Source organism: Moschus berezovskii, chromosome 3 (assembly GCF_049115385.1).
Source record: "Moschus berezovskii isolate FMDL1 chromosome 3, NW_MosBer_1.0, whole genome shotgun sequence".
Classification (NCBI taxonomy): Eukaryota; Metazoa; Chordata; class Mammalia; order Artiodactyla; family Moschidae; genus Moschus; species Moschus berezovskii.
Genome location: NC_142462.1, coordinates 85,667,439 through 85,691,036, shown reverse-complemented (window position 1 = coordinate 85,691,036; position 23,598 = coordinate 85,667,439). Strand labels below are relative to the sequence as shown.

General features: G+C 48.5%; 2 protein-coding genes across 2 annotated transcripts; one reads left to right on the top strand and one right to left on the bottom strand.

Moving 5' to 3' along the window:
* The first annotated feature begins 2,405 nt into the window (after positions 1-2,405).
* IGFBP1 (insulin like growth factor binding protein 1) lies at positions 2,406-7,749 on the top strand. Its single transcript, XM_055421069.2, has 4 exons — positions 2,406-3,403; positions 4,888-5,072; positions 6,201-6,329; positions 7,081-7,749. Exons 1-4 carry the CDS (start codon positions 3,058-3,060, stop codon positions 7,210-7,212), a joined length of 792 nt encoding a protein of 263 aa, XP_055277044.1. The 5' UTR covers positions 2,406-3,057; the 3' UTR covers positions 7,213-7,749.
* Positions 7,750-15,085: 7,336 nt separating this feature from the next.
* On the bottom strand, positions 15,086-23,353 carry IGFBP3 (insulin like growth factor binding protein 3). Its single transcript, XM_055421068.2, has 5 exons — positions 22,798-23,353; positions 19,644-19,870; positions 19,059-19,178; positions 17,803-17,939; positions 15,086-15,660 (listed from the first exon to the last, which is right to left on the bottom strand). Exons 1-4 carry the CDS (start codon positions 23,204-23,206, stop codon positions 17,814-17,816), a joined length of 882 nt encoding a protein of 293 aa, XP_055277043.1. The 5' UTR covers positions 23,207-23,353; the 3' UTR covers positions 15,086-15,660; positions 17,803-17,813.
* Between the last annotated feature and the right edge of the window lie 245 nt (positions 23,354-23,598).

Sequence of the window (23,598 nt, the reverse complement as noted above, 5' to 3'; positions counted from 1 at the left end):
AAGATGGGAGGTGGGTTGAGGTTCCAAGGCTACAACACTTAAGGAGGGGCTCCATCTCTGGCCCACTCTATACCTCAGGGCCTCTAGCAGGAGTGCCTCCTTGTGCTAATAGAGGCCAGACCCTGGGAGTCAGACCACAGGGGACATGGAAGGCCTCTCCTGGCTGTGGATGCCGGCCAGTGGGCAGCAGGACCTGGCATCCAGGATGCACCCAGAAATGAGCACAGGAGCAGCCACCTCTCGACTTGCCAGGGGAGGGCAGCTCATCCTCACAGGACAGAGGGACAAATGACCTGCACAGGCCTTGAGGAAGGGCCCTGTCCATTCGTGCTGATGGGGTTGGGAGCAGGGAGAGCTCTCTCTTTGGGTTGATGGCCATTTGGTTTACTGCTGCTATGAGGCAAGCCAGGGAAATGTTTGGGAAATCGATCAGCCAGGAGAAGAATTTCCAAGGAATTTCCACTACGTGCAGAGTGACTGAGACCTCAGAGAGGGAGGGAGGGATCCCACTGGGCAAATGCAGAACTGCGTGAACTGTCCAGGCCTGGCAAACTGCCAGGCACACAGTAGGCAGGCTCCAGATATTTACTGTATGATTCTTTCTTTCGTGTGTGTCATTAAGAAAACATTTCTTTAAAAAAAAAAAGGAGTATAATTGCTTTACAATGTCGTGTTAGTTTCTATTGCACAATGAAGTGAATCAGCCATATGCATATATTTATCCCCAGCCTTTTGGACCTCCCTCCCACCCTACCGGCATCCTACCCCTCTAGTCATCACAGAGCACCAAGCTGAGCTTCCTGTGCTTTGTAGCAGGTTCCTATTATCCCAGCCTCCCAATTCATCCCACGTTCCCCACTGTGTCCACATGTCCATTCTCAATGTCTGTGTTTCTAATCCTGCTTTGGAGATAGGCTTCAAGTGGGTACTCTGATTCTACATTGAGGAGGTCAGAGAGAAAATTCAGAGCACAGATTCTTCGTTGGAAGTGAAATCCTTTAGGAACTAACCTAAAAAAATAATGTTATAAAATTCAGAACTGTTTTCACCTCCTGAACCAGAAACTGTAAAAATATGACCAAAATGACCATGAACTTCCAATTGGAATTTTTGTTTTTCACCAGCCTTAATTTTATTGTTGTTGAGGAGATGCTGGGGGCAAGGAGAAGTGTGTGTATGACAATTTATTGATATAGTAGTGGCAGAACACAAGGCAAGTAACTTGGTGAGGGCCACAGAGCCAGTGAAGTGGCTGGAAAAAGATCTAGTAAATTAATTTTAACTTGGTTCTTCTTGAGATGGGGCTTCCCAGGTGGCGCTAGTGGTAAAGAACCTGTGCCAATGCAGGTAGATATAAGAGGTATGGATTCTATTCCTGGGTCGGGAAGATTCCCTTAGAGAAGGAAACAGCAAACCACTCAAGTATTCTTGCCTGGAGAATCCAATGGAAAGAGGAGCCTGGCGGGCTATAGTTCATGGGGTTGCACAGGTTTGGGTAGGACTGAAGTGACTTAGCCTTCAAGATTCCTGAGATAGATAATATAACTGATAATGTAAGGACCTGATTATACCAAATAATGTAGTATTTCCTAGATAATGTGAATCTAGAGGGCTAAAAAAAGAGTGTGAAGGGAAGACCAGGCTCTTCCTCAGTCGCCTAATTTCACACCTTCCCCTGCAAGGCGGGCCAACTTCTTACACATTCTTCTTAAAATAGTCCACACATTTAAAATCACAATGACGCATACATTCCTTTTACTTGTTTGTGCACAAACAATAGCATGTTCTGTGCCTTCCTATTTTTACTTGACTTGGAAATTTTACTTGCCTAATCTTACAGACCTTGGAGATTTTTCTCAGTAAATATAGAACTGCCTTTTTCTTGTCAATAGCTACCTGGTTTCCAAGGACTGGGTGCCAGAAAAAGTGCCTGGTGTGTGGATGGGAGCAGGCCCATTTCTCACTGTGTCTGAAGCTACAGTGACATTTTTCTTTCCATCTAAGAGGATATCTAGAGACAGGAATTTTAACGAAAGAGAAAGCCATGATCATCGACTCCTGATAAAAATCTGATCTGAGGCTGAAAGGCAGAGGAACCTGGGGTCTGCGCTCAGTTCCTTAGCCTTGGCCCTGTCTCTCTATCTCTCTCTTTTTTTAAACTTATTTATTTATTTTGGGCCACACCATTCGGCATGTGGGAATTTAGTTCCCCAAACAGGGACAGAACAGGTGCCCTCTGCAATGGAAGTGCAGAGTCTTAACCACTGGACCACCAGGGAAGTCCTCAGCCCTTCTCTTACTGGCTCTGAGTCCCTCTGCTCTCTGGAAGCTCTGTTAACTGGGCTTTGGGAACGGTGATAAGACTGTGGAGCTTGGCATGAGTCCTGGGAGGAACTGTTCCTTTCCTTCCTTCTTTTCTCCTGAGAAAGGCTCTCAAGACAGCAACTGAGGGGCCTGTTCGTCTTTTTCCTGCACAAGCAGAAACAGTTCCGGCTTTGCTACTGAGAAACAAGGCTTTCAAAGACTTAGGTTCAAAGCGCTCCTTCCTCTTCCCGGGCCTTGATTTCCCTACTGGAAAATTGGCCAGTGGGCTGGCCTTGTCCAGCTTATCTCTCCTGCTTTCCCTAGGTAGTCCAGGGAGCATTGGTAGGCTCAACCTGAAGATGTCCCTTGAACAAAACAAGCAAGCGCCATCCTTCATGTGACCATGCGCTCCTGGCCGGAATTGCACTTTGGCTTCAGGTCTGAACCTTAACAGGACAAACACAGTCTGAAACGTGGACCGTTTGCCCTCCTTCCACCCACGGTTTGCGCAGGGCTGTGCACGTACAAACAAAACAAACTTATTTTGAACACTGCCCCGGAGCACGCGGCGCTGCCAATCATTAACCGCTGGTTCAGGTGGCCCAGCCCGCGCCCTTCAAAAGGCGCACGCGGTGCTCAGCGAGCATCGGCCACCGCTCCTGCGCCACCGCCAGCACTGAGGCAGCATCCGCCAACCGAGCCGCCCCTACCGCCCAGCGAGCGCCGGTTCCTGTCTACCACCCACCGCTGGCGATGCCCGAAGTCCTTGCTGTCCGAGCCTGGCCGCTTCTGCTATCGCTGGCCGTTCAGCTCGGCGCGACAGTCGGCACTCCCCAACCCTGGCGATGTGCGCCCTGCTCCGCCGAGAGGCTGGCGCTCTGCCCGCCCGTGCCCGCCTCGTGCCCGGAACTCACCCGGTCGGCGGGCTGCGGCTGCTGCCCGATGTGCGCCCTGCCTCTCGGAGCCGCATGCGGCGTGGCCACTGCTCGCTGCGTTCGCGGGCTCAGCTGCCGCGCCCTCCCGGGGGAGCCGAGGCCCCTGCACGCCCTCACCCGCGGCCAGGGCGCCTGCATGACCACGCCCAGCGATGAGGCCACAGGTACCACCTTCTCCTCACCTGGGTTCCTCCCCTGGGACAGATGGGGTGGGAGGCTCCGGCAAGGCAGGGAAGGGTGCTCCACCAAAGCCAGTAGAGAGCAAACCCGGCCAGGCTCAGAGCTTGCAGCCAGAGCATGGAAGAGGAAAGGATTTTAAGTCGTCCAGATGAACCCTATCGGTGTGTGGTCCTGCGGGGGCGCTCAGGATTAGGGCGGACACACACACAGCTTTGGTGAGAGAGTTGGGGAGGGAGCCCAGACTCCCCTTGGCAGCCCACTGATCTACTGAAACCTGGACATGAGAAAGGAGGGAGGTGATGGGGATGCCCAGGCAGTGGGTGCCACTCCAGGTGCCCTTGGCTCTCCTCTCTGCCATTTTCCGGAAGGCCTGCAGTGGGAGCCCATCCTGCTGGCCTCCTGGGAAGTGTTTGGAATGTCCTTTGTAATATACGTCCTGTGCAGACCGTTGTGTGCTTACCAGATGTTTACAGAACATAATGTGAAAGTTTAGGTTAAAAACTTCACTTGCATTCATTGCCATAGAAAAATGGTGTTTGATGTGTGTGCCGCCTGCTTAGAACTTGACAATTAGAGCTTTCCCGAATTTAGCAGTGATTTATTTGTAGTGGGAAGCAGAGGAAATTCCCCCTTCTCTACCCTCTCTCCCTACCTCCCTGGCCCGGCAGCTGCGTGTCCAGTGTGGTTCTGTGATTCTTGGAGCCATTCTGGGGCTGTTTGTCCTGATGGGGATCTGCTGGAGGGGAGGCGGTTTTTCTTCTGGTTCTCTGCCTTCAGAGTCGATGAAATGGAGTCATCTCTGTGGCCCTCAAAGGATAGGGCACCCCCACTCCAGGGGAGTCCCACAGGAGAGCCAGTTCTCCATCATTCTGTCCATGTACCAAACTCAAACCTTAGGACTCTCTGCATGAAATTTGGTGATCCTCTCTCCTCCTCCCAGGGTTGCAAAGAAGTCACTTTGACTGTGGGAAGGCAGAGTCCCTGGAAAAGAAGAGAGTGAATTACTAAAATGCCCATTTGGGAAAGAAAAGGATGGGGTGAGGATTTGAATTGTGGTTTAGTCACTAAGTCGTGTCCGACTCTTGCAACCCCATGGGTTATAGCCCACCAGGCTCCTCTGTCCATGGGATTCTCCAGGCAAGAATATTGGAGTGGGTTACCATTTCCTTCTCCATGTGAACTGTAATCCATGGCTTTCTCAGGGCTCTACCCAGGCTTTGACAAATGTGCATTTGGCTACATTAGAAGCAGAATCACAGGGCACTCTTGCCTTTGGTATTGCTGTTGGGTTACCCCTCTATCCAGAAACCACTAAAAGTTCCTTTAAAGAGGAAGTAGGCAAAACTCTGGGTCAGTATGACCATCCCGTCCCCGTTTGGTTTTGTGGGAAGGGAAGCAACTTCAGGGGGTCACAGGTGCAGATGCTTCGGTGAGGGCGGCTCATGGGTTTTTGTTTTTCCATTTTCAGATACAAAGGACACCACCAGCCCAGAAAATGTGTCCCCGGAGAGCTCTGAGATAACTCAGGAGCAGCTTCTGGACAATTTCCACTTGATGGCCGAGTCCAGTGAGGACCTGCCCATCCTCTGGAATGCCATCAGTAATTATGAGAGCTTGAGGACTCTTGAGATCAGTGACGTCAAGAAGTGGAAGGTGAGACCCTTGAAGCAGGTGGAGCCTCTAGCTTGAACCTGCTGGGCCCTGCCAGTTTGGTCCTGAGCCCTGGCGATAAGCACATACTTCTCCAAAGCCTAGCGGACATTTCCCAGCTTAGCTTTGCTAAACTTTCAACAAAGGAACTTGCTGGATAGAAAGAAAATGCGGTCCATGCTGTGCAACTTTAGATGCATTACTTCATGTCTCTGAGTTCCTCTCTAAAATAAGGGTGTCAGACTTGCAGTGTCTAAAAAGCACTAAGCTGTTCTTGTCTTCCTCTCCTGTCACATCTTCTTCCCCACTTTTAATAAATTGTGTTAAGATATCCATAACATAAAAGTTAACCCTTTAACCATTTTAAAGTATAAAGTCTAGTGGCTTTAAGTACGTTCACATTATTCTGCCACTGTCACCACTGTCCATCTTGAGAAATTTTTCACCTTCCCAAATGAAAACTCTGTCACCATAAACACAAACTCCGGGTAGCATCTTAATTGGTGTCTGTTTTCAGTTCTACCACTTGAGGGCGACAAAGAATCAAAGTTGGAGTGACAGGTTCATTTGTGAAAACGAAAATCACTTCTGCAAACATAATCAGAAAAGTGGAAGATTGAACTGTTTTCTAGGCACTTCAGAGTTTCATGTGGAAATGATAACAATAGAGAAAAGTTCATCCTTATTTCAAATTGTTCAAATGAATGCCTTAATCCTCAATGAATTTGGCTTATATGAACTAACCTTGTAGAGGAAAGTTGTACAAAATTTAGTCTCTGCTACTGAGTCCTCCATTCACAAAGTTGTGCCCAGATGACTGGTGGTAGAATTACCCATGGTGGGGAGGGGGTACAGGAGAGTTGGAGAGCTCATGGGGTTAGTGATGCTGTTGACTCCTTTAGGTGCTTGGTGAATGTTCAGGAGGGAGAGCATGGGGTTCCCATCTTTTATGTTAACAATTCAGGACAGAGATTAGCCACCCTCCGTCTACAGGTGAGAGAGTGAGGCCCAGGGAAGGCGGGTCCAGGCCTGTGCTCAGAGCCCACATAAAACCTTCTGCATTCACTCCCTGCCTCCAGTTTAGGCTGACAGTACATTGTCCTTGATCCCAATGTCAATTTATCCTTTTAGGAGCCCTGCCAGCGAGAACTCTACAAAGTGCTGGACAGATTAGCCAGGGAACAGCAGAAGGCAGGAGACAAACTTTACAAATTTTATCTGCCAAACTGCAACAAGAATGGATTCTATCACAGCAAACAGGTATGTGTATCCTCACAGGATGGCTCTACCACTCAAACCTCTGCTAAGCCAGTCTTTCAGTGAACAGGGTGTCCAGCTCCAAGTAGGCACCTTGAAGCCCCATAACTGATCATATCATGTAAGACTAATTTCTCTGGGACTAGGAGCCACTAGCCCCTGGGAGCCTGAAGATCAGCGTGGTGCTTGCAGTCAGTGGGGGACACTAGACTCAGGGATCCTGGGCTGAGTGTTATTCTATCATCGAGCAAGTCTGAGCAGGTGGGGACCTTCACAGGCCCCTCAGGATCTCAGTTTCTCACCATAATAGAGAGGAAGGGGACAACTCTACTTAGGAAAACGATGATCTGTTTCGACATCTCTCACATTTTTCTTCCTACAAAGGAAAATAAATGAACTTTATAATATAATACAATAGCATTGTTTCTTGGATAATAAATGAGATGAACAAACCAAGACCTAATTTTGAAGAGCCCTTTCAGACTCAGTGAAGCCCAGATTCTGTGAATATTTCTGGAGGAAACCGAGGGCCAGGAAGTGCTTTGTAGCAGATGAGGAATTTGTCAGAGAAGGTCTGCCATGCGTGGACAGTCTCCCTCTGGGCTCAGTAGCTCTATTGTATGGGCTGTGAAGCAAACAGTGGTGCATATGCTATACCATTCAACACAGCTGGTTCTCAGCTGGGCAGCACGGAACTCCCCCTCCCCCTCAGCGTCACTAGGGCTGCTCTTGACCTTGATCCCTCTCTTTTCAGTGTGAGACGTCGCTGGAGGGAGAGCCTGGGCTCTGTTGGTGTGTCTACCCTTGGAGTGGGAAGAGGATCTTGGGGTCTGTGGCCATCAGAGGGGACCCCAAATGCCAACAGTATTTTAACTTGCAAAACTGAAAACAGATGTAATATGATCAAATTCCTGCACATGAAATATTTAAGTACATAGTATATTTATACTCTGAAATACACACACACTTTTATATAGAGAGATGTATATGTATATATATGTAGGAATTACTTTTTTATACTTCACATATTACTTGTAGTTTATTTATTCACCATAAATTTATTTTTTCTACACAGTAACTTGTGTTATATTAATTTATATATCATGAAACACTTCCCATCATGTTGTATGTAAATACTTGTATTTTAGCTCTTCAGGAGTTCATGCTTCTGTCTTAAAGAGCATAGGGAAATACTGCCTAGCAAGTAACAATGATTTTTTTCAAGTGGTTCAATGGAGGATGTTTAAGTTGCATGTAAGAATGATTCACTTTATTTACCGTGTCTAGCGTAAATTGGCAGGGAAACTTAAATGTTGATTATGTAGTCAAAGCTACATGTGATGCTGTCATTAAATGTTAAAATATGCATTGGATATACTGTCAAACATGGGAACACAGTGTAAACATTGGAATAAACGTCCCACCCTGCAACATTGCTACCGTCGTGGACATTGGTTGAACATAACGTCTTCTTCCTTCGTCCATCCTGCCCCTTCCTCATGCAGCACTGGTGGTTACAGTCTGCAGGATCCTTGTTCCCACAGCTGGCAGGTCTGCTCTGCCCACCCCGCTGCCCAGGGCACCCCCTCCCTTTGCAAGCCCTAACCTCTCCACTAGCTCTTCCCCTTCCTCTTGAAAATAGGCCAGGTTTTTTCCCATCTTCAGTGCAAGATAGAATCATTTCCTTAACCTTAACCTCTCCCTCACCGGTCTGTTCTCTGACTCTGCCCAGACCCGGTCCTCTGCAGGCTCCACTGGTGTCCTCCATGGTGGCACCGTTTGCCCTCTGTTTGCCTGGCTAAGCCCTGAGCTCACAGCGTGAGTCCTCTGTTTTGTGGATTTCTTTCTTTCTTTAACTGTTCTCTGCTTGCTTTCCCTGACACTGCCCCTTCCTCATTCCTGCCTGCCCTGCTGACTGCTCCTTCCTTGTCTCCTCTGGATGGGCATCTCATCCCTCCTAGTGGATCCCGCCGGGTCCCTACCTGGTCTGGGCTCCCCATCTTGGGTCTGCCCCTTCACATCTGACCCCATGTCTGCTACCCTGGTCCCCAGGGCTCCGTGTGAACTCAGCTCTCAGACTCATCATTTAAAATGTACCAGTCAGTCTGATGTGAGTCAACCATAGGTAGCCTTATCCCACCCTGGTAAAAGTGTACAGCATCGTGGTCACCATTATCCCACGATGGCAATGGAAGCATTCTCAGCACTGCAGCCCTCATGAAACCCCTGTAGGACCCAGCTTGAGGGCCTGACTTAGGGGCAGAGCTGGGGGAAGGTGGACTTCCCTTCCCGTGACATGCGGGAGGTGTCTTCTGGGCAAAACTAAAAGGACTCAACTCTAAACTCGAAGGCACCATCACAGCAGTGCCTATAGAGGTCCTCATCTCAACCAAAGTTGGGGGCTTTCATCCACCTTGTTTAGGTGGTTAATCAAAAGTATCAGTTAAACTACAGAAGTATCAACATGGTCTTAGATGTGGGGCCCAGCCCTGTCCAGTCCCAAGGCTTTTGAGCATGCTCTCATGGATCAGTCATAACTGGCCAGTGTGTCTCATATTTCTAGCTCCGGTTTCTCTCAAACGAATCAGGAGTTGATGGGCATTTGTGAGGGAATCTGAGTCAAGGGTCCTTCATGATTTCAGTGTCCCTACCGCATCTTTTCTTGTTGTTGTGTCCACTTGATTCTCCAGCCACCTCTCAGCGGCTCTGTTGGGGCAGTCCTATTGATATGCAGGGCAGCTCTCTCTGTTCACTGGGAGAAGTTATACACCCACGTGTGGAGAATGTAGTCACAGCAGCAAGTCCCACGGGTGCACACAGGTGTCTGGGGCACTGGCTCTGAGGACAGCTCCTTAGCCGGACAGAAGGACCTCTGCCCCAGATGTGTTTGGAAACTCTTCCATGTCTGGTCCAGGCCATAAGCGTTACTAACAGGATGGTTTCTGTGGTTGTGTCAGCTCTGGAGTGCTGCTGCTCTTAGTCCTCACAGCCAGCGGAGGAAGAAGGTACAAATGGAACCTCTCCCTGCTTTTCATGCTTTTGACTCTATGGGTCTAAATTGGGATAATACTTCCCTACTTCCTGAGCTTGGGACTCCCTCAAATCTGAGGCAGCTAAAGCAGTGCTTAGAAGGACATTTACAGCTGTAGATCCCTTATTAAGAAAAAAAAAATCACAGCACGCCAGGCCTCCCTGTCCATCACCAACTCCTGGAGTTCACTCAAACTCATGTCCATCAAGTTGGTGATGCCATCCAGCCATCTCATTCTCTGTCGTCCCCTTCTCCTCCTGCCCCCAATCCCTCCCAGCATCAGAGTCTTTTCCAGTGAGTAGGAAGGTGAAACCAAATCAAAATCTATCAGAAGCAAGGAAATAATAAAGATTAGAGGGAAATAATGGAGAAGGCAATGGCAAGCCACTCCAGTACTCTTGCCTGGAAAATCCCATGGACGGAGGAGCCTGGTAGGCTGCAGTCCATGGGGTCGCTACGAGTCAGACACGACTGAGCGACTTCACTTTCACTTTTCACTTTCACACATTGGAGAAGGAAATGGCAACCCACTCCAGTGTTCTTGCCTGGAGAATCCCAGGGACGGGGGAGCCTGGTGGGCTGCCGTCTGTGGGGTATCACAGAGTCGGACACGGCAGCAGCAGAGGGAAATAAATGAATAGAGACTAGAAAATCAATCGAGAAAAGTCAGTGAAATCAAAACTTGTTCTTTGAAAAGATCTACATGATTGACAAATCTTTAGCTCTTCTGACCAAGGTAAAAGACTCCAATAAGTAGAATCAGAAATGAGAGAGGTGGTCTTACCACTGATTTTACAAAAATAAAAAGGATCATACAGGAATACCATGAACAACTGTACAATAACAAATTGGATACTGAGATGAAATGGAAACATTTTAGAAACACACGAGCTAACAGAACTGACCCAAGAAGAACTGGACCATCTGATTAGATCTGTAACAAGTGACTGAACTAGGAAACAAAAAAACTGCCCATTAATAAAAGCCCAGACCCAGATGGCTTCTTTGAAGAATTCTACCAAACATTTAAAGACTACAAATTCTTTACAAACTCTTCCAAAATTTAGGAGATGGGAGAACACTTCTCAATTCATTTTATGAGCCTACATTCAAAAAAGTTTTGCCTTGATTCCACACCAGACAAAGACATCACAAGAAAAGAAAACTATAGCCCCAAATCTCCTGTGACTATGGGCACAAAAATTCTCAACAAAATACTAGCAAACTAAGTCCGGCAACCAAGTGGGATTTACCTCAGGAAGGCACGGTTGTTTTAACATCCTAAAATCAATTAATGTAATAAACCATACAAATAAAATAAAAAAACCCCACAGTTCATCTCAATAGGCTCAGAAAATGTATTTGATAATATCCAACATCCTTTCATGATAAAAACACTCGACAAACTAGGAACAGAAGGAAACTTCTTCAAGCGGACAAAAGGCATTTTGGAAAATACCACAGCTGACATTATGGTTAATGTTGAAAGTCTATATACTTTTCCCCTAAAATTAGAAACAAGACAAGCATGTCTGCTCTCATGACTTTGCTTACATTGTGCTGGAGGTGCTAGTCAGGTAAGTTAGTCAAGAGAAAGAAATATAAAGCATCTAGATACAGGAAGATGTAGAGCTATATCTACATGTTTGAAGATGACATGATCTTATACCTAAAAAATTCTAAGGAATCCACTAAAAGATTATTAGAACTAATAAATGATACAGAGTCAATATATAAAAATTGCTTGCAACAATCAAAAAATGAAATTAAGAAAATTTCACTTGCAATAGTGTCAACAAGAATAAAATACTTATTAGTATATTTAACAAAACAAATACAAAATTTGTATTCTGAAAACTACAAAATAGTTTTAAAATAAAGATGAATCACAAGCTGGAATGAGATTGCTGGGGGAAATATCAATAACCTCAGATATGAAGATGATATCACACTAATGGCAGAAAGCGAAGAGGAACTAAAGAGCCTCTTGATGAAGGTAAAAGAGGAGAGAGAAAAAGCTGGCTTAAATTTCAACATTTCAAAAAACTAAGATCATGGCATCCAGTTCCATCACCTCATAGCAAATAGATGGGAAAAAATGGAAACAGGGACAGACTTTATTTTCCTGGGCTCTAAATCACTGCAGATGGTGACTGCCGCCATGACATTAAAAGACACTTGCTCCTTGGAAGAAAATCTATGACAAACTTAGTGTATTAAAAAGCAGAGACATCACTTTGAAAACAAAGGCCTGTCTAGTCAAAGATATGGTTTTTCCAGTAGTCATGTATGGGTGTGAGGGTTGGACCATAAAGAGGCTGAGCGTTGAAGAATTGATGCCTTTGAACTGTGGTGCTGGAGAAGACTGGAGGGTCCCTTGGACTGCAAGGAGATCAAGCCAATCAATACTAAAGGAAATCAATCCTGAACTGGAAGGACTGATACTGAAGTGAAGCTTCAATACTTTGGCCATCTGATGTGAAGAGCTGACTCATTGGAAAAGACCCTGAATCTGGGAAAGCATGAAGGCAGGAGGAGAAGGGGACAACAGAAGATGAGATGGTTGGATGGCATCATCAACCCAATGGACGTGAGTTTGAGCAAGCTCTGGGAGATGGTGAAGGACAGGTAAGCCTGGCGTGCTGCAGTCCATGCAGTCGCAAAGAGTCAGAGATGACTGAGTGACTGAACAAGATACACGAAGGCCAGAACGCAACTGCCATTTCTGAGGTTCTGGGAGCAAAAGTGGGGGACTGTGCATGATCCTTGCACACCAATTGGGTGGCCGGACCACCTAAGCCACCCCTCCAGCCCACCTATCGGCCCCTAACCTTATTCCATTTAAGGGACAGGCTCACCCCACTCCTCTGACCCATCTCAGGAAGGCAGCAAGGACACTTGTTACTTGTTCTCACACCCTGGTGCTGCAGCAGGAGCCCCAGCCTGAATTTCTCATCAGGCCTCTTATCAATTTCTATTGATTGAGGAGTCCAAGGACCCAAGCTGGTAACAGAGGGAAGGGAAAACAGCAGCAGTGATGCCTTGGACCTGACTCATCCCCCTGTGTTCCCTGCACTCACTCCCCACCAGACACATGGCCTGCTTGCTTCATCTTGTTTACTATGTTCCTCTACAAGAGCAGTGGTCCTGTGTTTCGTTCTCTGCATACAGACGGTTCTAGGGTAGAAAATGTGGACAACATCCCTGGTGGAATGTGGGGCTGGGAGAGGAGGCCAGGCCATTCTCAATGCTGGGGGTGTGGCTGGGCTGGGGTTGTGGGAGTGGGAGCCTGAGATGGCCATGGGGGCGGACACCCCACCCCCAACTTTGGGAGCAGATGCCTTCCTGGGCAGTGGGCCACCCTTCCCCCACATCCCAGCAGGATACTTTGGAAAATAAAAGGCATTCGTTCATGTTCACTATGGAAGTTGTTGAAATTGTAATGAAATAGACATAAAATAAGGACATTATCTACATTCAAAGTATAACCAGGTTGCCATCTGGGTGTATTTCCACTCAGTTGTGTGTGTGTATGCATATATGTGTATATACGTAATATATATGTATTCTGCTTTTCCTCTACCTCACCGTGAGCATTTTTCTGTCTTGTTAACATCAAAAACATTTTCGTAGTTTCATAATATTCCTTTCTATAGAGGTTATTTCAGTTTAAAATGTCCTAGTGGTTTCTGGGCACATTCCAATTAGGCCTTTCTGCTAAGTTTCTGCACAAGTATGGTTGGTTCGAGTTTGGACCACAGGAGAAAGTGACTCTGGACAGGTTGCCTCATCAGAGAAGCCGTTTCATGACACCCACTGTTTCATGACATCAGTGATTGAGATTTTCCTAGTGTGTTGATTTCCTGGTTGAATCATGGTAAGGGGTTGTCATAGCAACCGCTTGGCCTTGAACTCAGTGAGTAGAGAGACCCATCACTCATTTTCTTGTGCCCTTGGGGGTGGTGGCTGGGGACTCACACTCAGGGTTGGTGAAAGCTGAAGGCTGAAGGTGGAAGGTCTACCAAGGTGACCGAGGAAGGGAAGATATGGGGCAGAACCAGTGGGTGCAATTCATGTGCTTACTGGACGTGGCAGGAGAGCATTTGAAAGAAAAGGTGACCAGAGGTGTGGAAGGAGGTGGAGAATGAGGATAAGAAAGGGCACGTGATCTGGGGGCTTCCAGGAAGACAAGCCCAGAGGGCTTATAGGGTCGGCATCCTGGGCAGCTCATAGTGGCTCCAAAGGACCTGCCAGGTTCCTGCCCAGGTCCCCAGGACCACCTCCCACACCCCTGGTGCCCAGATCACTTACAGAGCTCTCTGCTCAGCACACACAGCTCTGTGACAAAGGGCCCACCTTAGATGTTCTACTAACAAGTCAGTTACGGTTCTAAACAGGAGATTCCTTGATGTTCATTTCATCCTTTGATGCCCAGAAGTCACAGGCTGAGAACTTTGCCTGAAGAGGCTCTGTGACAAGGGGCGACTGTTCCAAGGCTGCGGAGAGGAGACAGAGACCCTGGAACCCTGCCCAGGGTCTCCTGGGGTTTCTATCCCTTTCTGGCCTCATCCGCTCCCTTCTCCAGACCAGAGTGGGGTTGGCTGACCGAAAGAATGTGCGTCCGAATGCTCCAGAGTGTTCCATGCCTTCTCCTGCTCAGCCATGGAGGCTGCCCAGAGTGGTGATGGACAGGACAACAGGAGACACAATCTAAAGGCAACGAGGGTCAGGTGGTCACTCAGGTCAACAATCTGGCTCCTTAGAACCAGAGGCTCACTACAGACATGACCCAGTGCCCCCACGGGTACCAGCAAAGCCCTGGGGTGGATCCTTGGGTTCTCTTGCCAGAGACGCAAGCAGGGTTGTTAGTAACACAAAAACTGGAGGAAGGGGGATTTCTTTATGGTAAAAATTTTATTTACTATTTATAAATACATTGCAAGACAAACTTTTCAAAAATACTTTTTTTTCTCAAAAACTTAATTAAAAAAATAAAGGACAGCTAATAGGTAGGCGGAACATCTTTGAGATCCCTTTGTGTTCTCCAGGAGGGCTGTGTGCAGCGTGGATCCAACCAGAGGCTGCAGGCGGGTGGCTGGGGACCCCTTCCCGCTCTCCTGCAGACTTGGGAGGGCGCCCCCTGAGACAGTGGCCGAGCCCCGTGGACCAGCCCCCTCCCTCGGTCGTGGCTGTGTTTATATTCTCTAGCAACGCTTACAACTCATCTAGGATTATCTAGTATAGGTGCTATCATATTTGGACAATGATGTATACACTGTGAACAGTCAGGAAGAGGGTACTCTGTGTGTACTTGTGACTTAGAAAGAAAAGGAGAAGTCCAAGTGCACCAAGCAAGGGCGATTCTCTGTGCTCCCAGTGTCCCTGACCGGCTCCCCAACACGCCACTCGTCTTCCAGGTTATATAGGATGATTAATTTTTATACTGTGCCAAGGAGGACAAAAGGGGAGAGATGAAAAGAAACCTTTCTTGCCTTCAAGGAGCTTATCCTCAAGAATAAACTTGCTCTTGAAAGGCTGAGTGGGAAAACACTGTTTTCCGCAGTCATCTGGAGAGCCAGGCTATTACTTGTGATGCTTCTGGCTGTCACCCTGCCCCCTTGGCCCATGGGGCTTCAGCAAAGCCCATGTCTTCAGAAAGCTGCCTGACAAAGAAAGGTCAGAAATCCCCGCCTTGGTCGGTTTCCAGAGTTCCCTAGAACATTCTTGGTAATTTTTTTTTTTTCAAACAAGATTCCACTTCATTCTCTCCACTTGTTTCCAAGCAGTGCAGGTCCCTTGAAGATACAAAATATCTTCTTGGTCCAGGGACCCTGGCCCTGGTAGCCCCAGGTGGGTGTGTCGGGATGTGCAGGCATTAAAGCACAGGGCGTTCCTCTTCTTGATGAGGCCTTGTCTTGTCTTACAAGTGGAGATGAAGTGAGTCTACATGAGCAACACCCGTTGCTAAGGCATGAAGTGGAGGGTTGGCTGTGGTGAACAGGTGGGGAGGGTCCCAGGGCAGTGTGAGCTACGGCTGCACCGTGCTTGAGCTTACGAGTATTTTTATAGGAAGCAACGAGAAAAATCAGACTGTGTTTCACTGACTACTGGAAAGTGGAAAGATGCCAGGTTCACCATGTGGAAGAAAGCTAGGCATTTCAAACATCTCTTTCTAAACTTTGGTTTAAAAAAAAAGAATCAATTCACCACAAAAAGAAATAGAAGTCGAAGCTGTAGCCAGCTGCTGATCATGTCCTTGGCAGTCTTTTGTGCAAAATAAGGCATATTTGAGCTCCACATTAACTAAAACAGAAAGAAAAAGGAATGTGTTGAAATAAATCTCCCCAAAATCAAAAGGGCTCAACGCCCACCCTGGGATAATCAGGCATGACACCCACACATTTGGCAGGGTAGGGGCTCACCCTGCACTTTTTAATGAAGCAGAGAACTCCATGAGACACCCACGGTGTCCACTAACATAGTCGCCCTAAAATTACAATTATTTTTTTTAACTTGCAAGGAAACAGAACTGATCACTGAAAATGACATTTTCTTCTGTTTACTTAAATTTGTCTTGAGACCATGGAATATATTTATCTTTTTTCTCCCAATAGCTCTCAGTTATGAAAAGAAAACAAAATGGAATATGATTTCATTCTTTCACACGATGGTTTGAAATTTCATTTTCATATTAGATTTTTTTTTTAGAAAATGATTCATTTATTAATGAGCTTGCTCAAAAATCAAGGAAATCACAAGTCAAAACCAGTCACTAGTTTGAAAATACCTTTCATAAAGCCTGAAAACAAAAGTTCAACAAAAAATTAAACCAAAAACATGTTCATTGTTCCCATCCTTGCTAAAACCTGGGGCTGGTACCTGTTGCTTGAAGAGTTTTGTTCTATGATAGTGCAGTGTTAAGTATGACTCATGGGCTTTAAGTGATACTAACTAATCTTTGATAAGATCTTTCATTAAAAGCAGTATTTTATACTACAATCAGATACACTTTCATCTTATTGATCTGATTTTTTTGTGGCTCTTAAGAGTGTCACCAAACAAAGTATAGTTAGGACAAGGTCAATTTTATGTTTAGTGGTGCTGGTGGTTTGGTCACTAAATCATGTCCAACTCTTGTGACCCCATGGAGTATAGCCTGCCAGGCTCTTCCGTCCATGGGATTTCTCAGGCAGGAATACCGGAGTGAGTTGCCATTCCCATCTCCATTCATATTAGGTTTCAGTAAACTTCATATTAAAATGATACTATGGTGTTAGGAAGTGTTCTAGTTTCATTCTTTTACAAGTGGCTGACCAGTTTTCCCAGCACCACTTGTTAAAGAGACTGTCTTTTCTCCATTTTATATTCTTGCCTCCTTTGTCAAAGATAAGGTGTCCATAGGTGCGTGGATTTATCTCTAGGCTTTCTATTTTGTTCCATTTATCTATATTTCTGTCTTTATGCCAGTACCATACTGTCTTGATGACTGTGGCTTTGTAGTAGAGCCTGAAGTCCGGCAGGTTAATTCCCCCAGTTCCATTTTTCTTCCTCAAGATTGCTTTGGCTATTTGAGGTTTTTTGCATTTCCATACAAACTGTGAGATTATTTGTTCTAGTTCTGTGAAAAATATCGTTGGTAGCTTGATAGGGATTGCATTGAATGTATATGTGGGGATGACCCAGAGGGAGGATAAGGGAAAGAGGGAGGTGGGAGGGGGGTTTGGGAGGGGGAACTTGATACCCGGGGCGGATTCATGTCAATGTATGGCAACACCAACCAATATAATATTGTAAAATAATTAGCCTCCAATAAAAAAAAAAAAGATAAAAAAAAATAAAATGATACTAGTCATTGGCTCAGAATAGCTGTAAGGTATTTTACCAGAAAACAAAATGCTACCATCTTTTAGAAACTCATTCTTTCAACAAGTTCTTTTGGATGAAAACAAATTTACATGTGAAATTAAATGAACCATGAGGCTCATGGGGGAAATGCTTAACTTTGGAAATCTTAACACTGCATGTGTAAGAATGTTTAAGTGTTGTAAGTTCTTTAAAATGAAGCAAAGTGTCTCTTCTCAGGTGGCGCAGTGGTAAAGAATCCACCTGCAATGCAGGAAATGCAAGAGATGTGGGTTTGATCCCTGGGTTAGGAAGATGCCCTGGAGAAGGAAATGGCAACCCACTCCAGTATCCTTGCCTGGAAAATTCCATGGACAGAAGAGTCTAGTGGGAGCATGCATGTGAGGTGTCTCTCAGACAACCTGGTCACAGGCCCTCTTTCCTGCTCTTGTCTGGGCAGATTGAGAGCACTGTCTGGTGTGTAGGACTGTCCTCCAGGCCAGTGCAGCTTCTGGGTCACCAGCCCCTGGGATCTACAGGTGTCCCCTCCCACCAGGGCCAGGTCCTGTGCCCCGTGGATCCCTGCCAGTCCCCAGGACTTACGTGGCCACAGTCTACTTGCTCTCCAGGTTGTAGCAGTGCATGTCCCCTCTCCCCTCCGCGTTGAGGCCCGGGAGGGCCTGCCCGTACTTATCCACACACCAGCAGAAACCCCGCTTCCTGCCCTTGGAAGGGCGGCACTGTGGGTAGAGCACAGACTAAATGAGCCCTGGGGAGGCCCCGCCTTGGGGGTCCTATCAATGGGGCAGATGGTCAGCACCCAGGATGGTTTCCCAGCGTGGTCTCTGCTACCCTCAGAAAGCACAACTGATCAAGGCCTTGTGTGCATAGCGTGTGTCTGGGGGCATGATGGGTGGCTGTGAGTGCTTCCCAAAATGAGGGGACCTGGTGGTTTTGTGTCCTTCAGGGTCTCACAGGGGTGGACACTAGACCCTGCTGGCCCTGCAAAGTCCATCTTGTCGCAGTTGGGGATGTGTATGCCCCTTGGGCTCAGCGTGTTCAGGGACTTGAGGCGGTTCAGCGTTTCCTCTATTTCCTGGCGGCAGGGCCCCTGGGGAGGAGGCATGGGTAACCTGGAAACTCAGAGTACGCCCCGAGCTGTGTATGTGGTACCTTCTCAGGGTAAGTCTGCTGAATAAGTGATTAATAGAAATATACAAAAAGGCAAAAGATATCTGCTCAGTGATCACTGAACAGGATGGGGCCCTCTGATCGAGGCCACTACCACCAACACTTTGAACATGGCTGTGCTGTTCTGTGATTAATTCTGTAGGTACTGTGGTAGGAGGTGTCCCACTAAAAAGTCAGTTGAGATGCTGTTAGAACATAATCTGAAATCTACACAGGTGCACTTCCTATGCCTTCAAATGAACACATCTCCCATGTGTCTGATCCTGTACAGCTGGGCACCATCAGGAAGGCATGGGTGTACAAGGGTTTGACATGGGACCTCAGAAGAAGCTTCCTGCCATAGGACATCACATCAGGCTTCTTGGGAATTCTCTACAATTGCTGATAAAAAAATCTCCCTCCATGGTGCAATGCTAACATGTCCTGGTCCCTCCACGGCTAATAAGGGGTCCCAGGAGGCCTTACACTGCTCTGTGGTTGGGAAGGAGATGCGGACGGTGAGAAGACATCAGGGTTTAGAATTCATGTGAAACCCCTCAGGTTTTGGGTGTGGTGGTGGGGACAGGGGCAGGAGCAGGGGCTGCAGCCAGAGGATTCAGGTGGAAGCCTGTTCCCTTGTCCACATCAGCGGAGGAGGGAGAGGAGCAAGTTGCTTGGATGGTGCTCACCTGTCTCCTCTTGTAGAAGCCCTTCTTGTCGCAGTTGGGGATGTGTATGCCCCTTGGGCTCAGCGTGTTCAGGGACTTGAGGCGGTTCAGCGTTTCCTCTATTTCCCGGCGGCAGGGCCCCTGGGGAGGAGGCATGGGTAACCTGGAAACTCTGTCTGATAAAACCCCCTAACACCCAGGGAACTGACCACGTGCTCTCCGAGTATCTTTTGTCTGATTCAGTTGTCACCGTTGCCGTGCAGATGCCAACCAGAGCCCCGTCTCTCTCGTGATTCCCCAGGGCAAGCTACAGGACTGGGACAGGCCAGGACACTCAGAGGCCAAGTGAACAAAAAGAGGCCAGCACTGTGAGAACACTGCACTGCCCAGCAGAGGCCTGGAGAGCAGTACACCGATTCTCATGGGATCTCTGCCACAGGGGAGGGTCACTATCCCTTCTGTAAGGAGGAGCTCACAGCTGCTCGGTGCATCAGCAGGACCACCGGAGTAACTGCTGGGCTCTTGAGTCAATGGTGACCCTGTGATCTCTGGATACCCAGGCCAGGCGGCCCTCCCCCCGCCATCAGCAACAGGAAAAGCTCTCACGTATTCTCTCTGACGCTTGAACTCGGAGGAGAAGTTCTGGGTGTCTGTGCTCTGAGACTCGTAGTCAACCTTGTAGCGCTGGCTGTCCTTGGCATGCCCTTTCTTGATGACATCCATCTTGGTGTGGACAGGGTGGAATTTGGAGTCGGGCATCTGGTGTGTGCTGGGGAGAGCCTGGTTCTCTGTGCTTCCCAAGCTGTGGTCTTCCTCCGACTCACTGCCATTTCCTTAAAGGACACAAGGAGACACAGACTTGACAGTCATTGATATTTAATGACCATCTTTTCAAAACCTTACCATTTTGATCAAGTCTGATCCATACGGAAACGTGATTCAACAATTCCAAATAGGTTTAGAAAAAACACCGCGGTAAAGTATTATTCCATAATATTAGCGGTGAATGGTACTCCCTTGGCCTCAATAAGTCATCTTTTAAAAATTAAATGTGATGTGCTTCTACAACATATGTACTGCAGAAGAAAATGCTTTTCATGCTCTCAGCTCTCCCATATCTCTCACCCTCCACCAGGAGGGGGCAGACCTAAGTCAATGAAGGCTCAGGCCCATTCAGAAATCCGGTAGGGCTACTCCAGAGAGGGCCTCCTGGGTGTGGGACTTTTGGACAAGTGTATCCTGGCCCCACCTGGACTTGCTGCATCAGAAGCACTGGGGTGATGGCAGCACCTGGGAGTCAGCAAGCCCCAGGGATTCTGATTCCAGCCTGTCCTAAGCGCTACCAGGTAGAGGGCTCAGATGGAGAAACTGAATTCTCTGCAAAGCAGCTTTACCTCAGGCACCTGGACTCAGGAGGCCTGTCTGGTAGTGTTCTATATGGTGTTCACTGTCGCATCTCTCATCACTGTCCAGGTAGGGTCTGGAACACTCGTGGGAACTACACAGACCCTGTGCATCCTGGGGCACTGTCCTGGATGAGTCCTTCCTACCCACTTTGCACAGAAGCAGAGGGGACAAGGACATCTCCATCACTCAAGGCTTACAATCCTCTGCGCCACAGAGCTTCACTCTGAAAAGGAAGCCACTTCCTGCATATCTCTGACTATAACCAAGCTAATGAAGACACACCTGCTATAGACATTGGAATGTCCACAATGTCACTGGAATTTCAAGGACTCTGACTAAATGTACAGCTGATGTGGAGCCAGGATGCTCTACCCATTTCTTTTCCTGGATGAGCCTGGGATGTTAAGGGAGAAGGGCCAGTAGAGAACCCCTTCCTTTTGCCTGGTTCTGTGTAGCCATGAGACTGTCATAGGATGGCTTCACTCTGACAAGCAGTGCCTTGAGGCCATCCTCCCAGGTGGGGTTCAGTTCACTATCTGATCCCGAGTCTACTACACCTGAGGTGCCAAGCGTACTGCTGCAGCTGACCTGTTCTCTACCCTCCCAAGAACACACCCATCGAGATGGCAGGCTGCCCACACTCTTGGAAGCCCACCAAGGCTTCTGGCTCAGTGCTCTGAGGAACAAATGCTTTGCTTTAGCTTGGAGAATGCTTCTGGAGGGTTGAAAGATACTCTGTTGTAGAAACCCTGCTCTCTTCAGGAGGCTCTTTGGACAGGTGTGCTCACAGGGGTGTTTGGAGAAGTCCCCATTCCCTCTGGTTTTGATTTCCTCACCCAGGAAAAGAAACAGTTCCTTGAACAGAAGTGGCAAAGTTCCCAAAGGGTCTGGTGTCTGGGAAAGCACAAATTCATCCAGCTCAGATCCTATACAGTAAGTTTTTAATTTGGTTTTCAATTTCCTTTCATCTTAGTTTTCTCTTTTCAGGGAAGTACTGGGCAAAAGGGTAATGCTAAGAATATGTAAATGAATATATTTGCATTTCTTTTTCAAGAACTCTTGAGTAATTTCTTTTGGTTTCTTTCTAATGCCTGCTGACAAGCACAAAGAGAAACCCCTTCCATTTAAACCACAGATAATTGTCTTAAACTTTTGACTGTGACTTAAATTTACTTCTCCCCCCTCAAGTGAATTTGAGAAGTCACTTAGATCTTTTTATAATTTTATAATAAAGTACATCAACCTATACTATGGAGATCCTGTGACAGTAATCATAATGCCTATTAAAGTCTGGCCCCAAACGATAATATTTGTAACAACTTCTAAGATCACTTTTTGAATTGCCAAAAATACACGGTAACAGTAAAGTACACACACAGCAAATGACCCAACTGCCCTGAGTGTCAAACACATCCAGGAATTCTAACAGTCTACTATAGCCAGTATATGTTTTAGGCAGTTGTAATTTTACCTTTCCACTAGTCTTGGAAAGGAAATAACCTCACCTGGGAGAGGAAACCTGCACGGAGGGAAATTAGAAGGGGACTTCCATCCTTCTAGCCACGGATGTTGGGGAGAGAGGGTGGGAGGTGGTTAGCCTACCGTGCTCTGTCCAGCTGGAGGTTGGAGGTGGGGGCTTTTTCTCCTAGCCTTCAGCGATGTGGAAACTTCTTCACTCACAGGACTGAGAGTGGCTAAGCATGCTTCAAAGTTAGAGGAACACCTGCCACCTCCAGAGTCACTTTTTTTCTGAACGTCAGGTTGTCTGACTGCCGAAGATACCCATACCCGGTTCCCACCTCCCTGGTTTTGGGACACCCCTGGACGGTCTGTGCATATCTTAGTACCTTTAAAGCCAGGTACCATTTCCTACAACGTGCCTGCCCACATTCCCGGTCCAGCTGCACCCGGTCCGGTTCCCTGCGCCTCTAGATCCGCAAGAATCGTCTGCGCGGACACTCTAGTTCTCAGCTCCCAAGTCGGAATTGGGCCACACGGTACACGCCCACATTTCCGCGCGGCGCCTGCATGAATGGCCGGAGAATCTCCTCCGTCCAGGGCCTCTCCATTGACCGCTAACCTCCAAATCTGCTCCCTCTCTCCCCAGGAAATCTATAATCCGTTTTCGCCGAAAGAGCTTTACAATTTACAAGAACGCTCAACTCAAAGAACGAAGAGAGTAGAAGGCCGGTCGGGGAGGGTACCTCGGGCGAGCGCCCTCGCGTCGTGAGGCTTCAGCTTTGCCATGTACAACCCTTGGGGCGGGAAGAGCTACAAAGTCTCTACAGGGGCACCACCTCTGACCTTGGCCCAGGGGTGCGCTTCGGGGGCGCATCTGGCGCGGGCAGCTCACCTGGCGCGGGCGGCGCGGGCAGCAGGTAGAGGCTCAGGAGGCCGACGGCGCTGGCGTTGGTGCAGATCCCGCGACCGTCCAGCAACGCCCGCAGCGGGCGCCGAGCGCCAGGCCGCGGTTGGCAGCGGAGACCGGAGCCACAGCGCTCGGTGTAGACGCCGCAAGCCTCACCCTCGCGCAGCGCGCACGTGAGACAGCAACCGCAGCCCGGCTCGCGCACCAGCTCGGCGCACGGGGGCGAGGGGGGCGGCGGCCCGCACTGGGCCAAGGCGTGCGCGTCGCACGGCTCGCAGCGCACCACCGGGCCGGTGCCCGTCGAGCCCGCCCCAGCTCGTGCAGCCGGCGGTCCGCTGAGCAACGCCAGCGCGGTCAGAGCCGCAGCCCAGAGCGCGGGGCGTGCCCGCAGCATGGCGCCCGCCGCGGGGGCCGGATGCTCGTCCGGCCGGGGGGCTCGGGGACTGGGCGGCACCGAGCTGAGCGAGGCTGTAGGAGCGGGGCTGACAAAAGCTGGCCCTCAGCTTGCAGTAGCTGCGGCGCTCGCCTCTGGGCGGTCCGGGGCGCGCCGGCCGCTATATAGAAGCCGGGCGGCCGAGGACACGCCCCGGAACGGCGCGCCGGCTGCGGGGAGAGGGGCGGGGGCGGGCCGGCGCAGACCCGGCTCCGCCGACCCGCGCCTAGCCCTGCGTTGCAGGGTCGAGTGCGGGGGCGCGGCCGCCCCAGGCACCTGTTTCTCTACCGCGCCCCCACCACCACCCCTCCATTCCCGGAAGCCTGGCAGCCCCACCAGTCTGCAGTCCCAGG

Bases quoted from the DNA above. Each gene is read 5' to 3' on its own strand.
- IGFBP1 (XM_055421069.2), top strand. From the start codon at position 3,058: ATGCCCGAAGTCCTTGCTGTCCGAGCCTGGCCGCTTCTGCTATCGCTG. The intron at 3,404-4,887 runs GTACCACCTTCT...TTCCATTTTCAG, and splicing joins GCCCAGCGATGAGGCCACAG to ATACAAAGGACACCACCAGC. The intron at 6,330-7,080 runs GTATGTGTATCC...CTCTCTTTTCAG, and splicing joins GATTCTATCACAGCAAACAG to TGTGAGACGTCGCTGGAGGG.
- IGFBP3 (XM_055421068.2), bottom strand. From the start codon at position 23,206: ATGCTGCGGGCACGCCCCGCGCTCTGGGCTGCGGCTCTGACCGCGCTG. The intron at 19,179-19,643 runs GTGAGAGCTTTT...CCTCCTCCCCAG, and splicing joins TCAAGCGTCAGAGAGAATAC to GGGCCCTGCCGCCGGGAAAT. The intron at 17,940-19,058 runs GTGAGCACCATC...CTCTACCCACAG, and splicing joins GCTTCTACAAGAGGAGACAG to TGCCGCCCTTCCAAGGGCAG.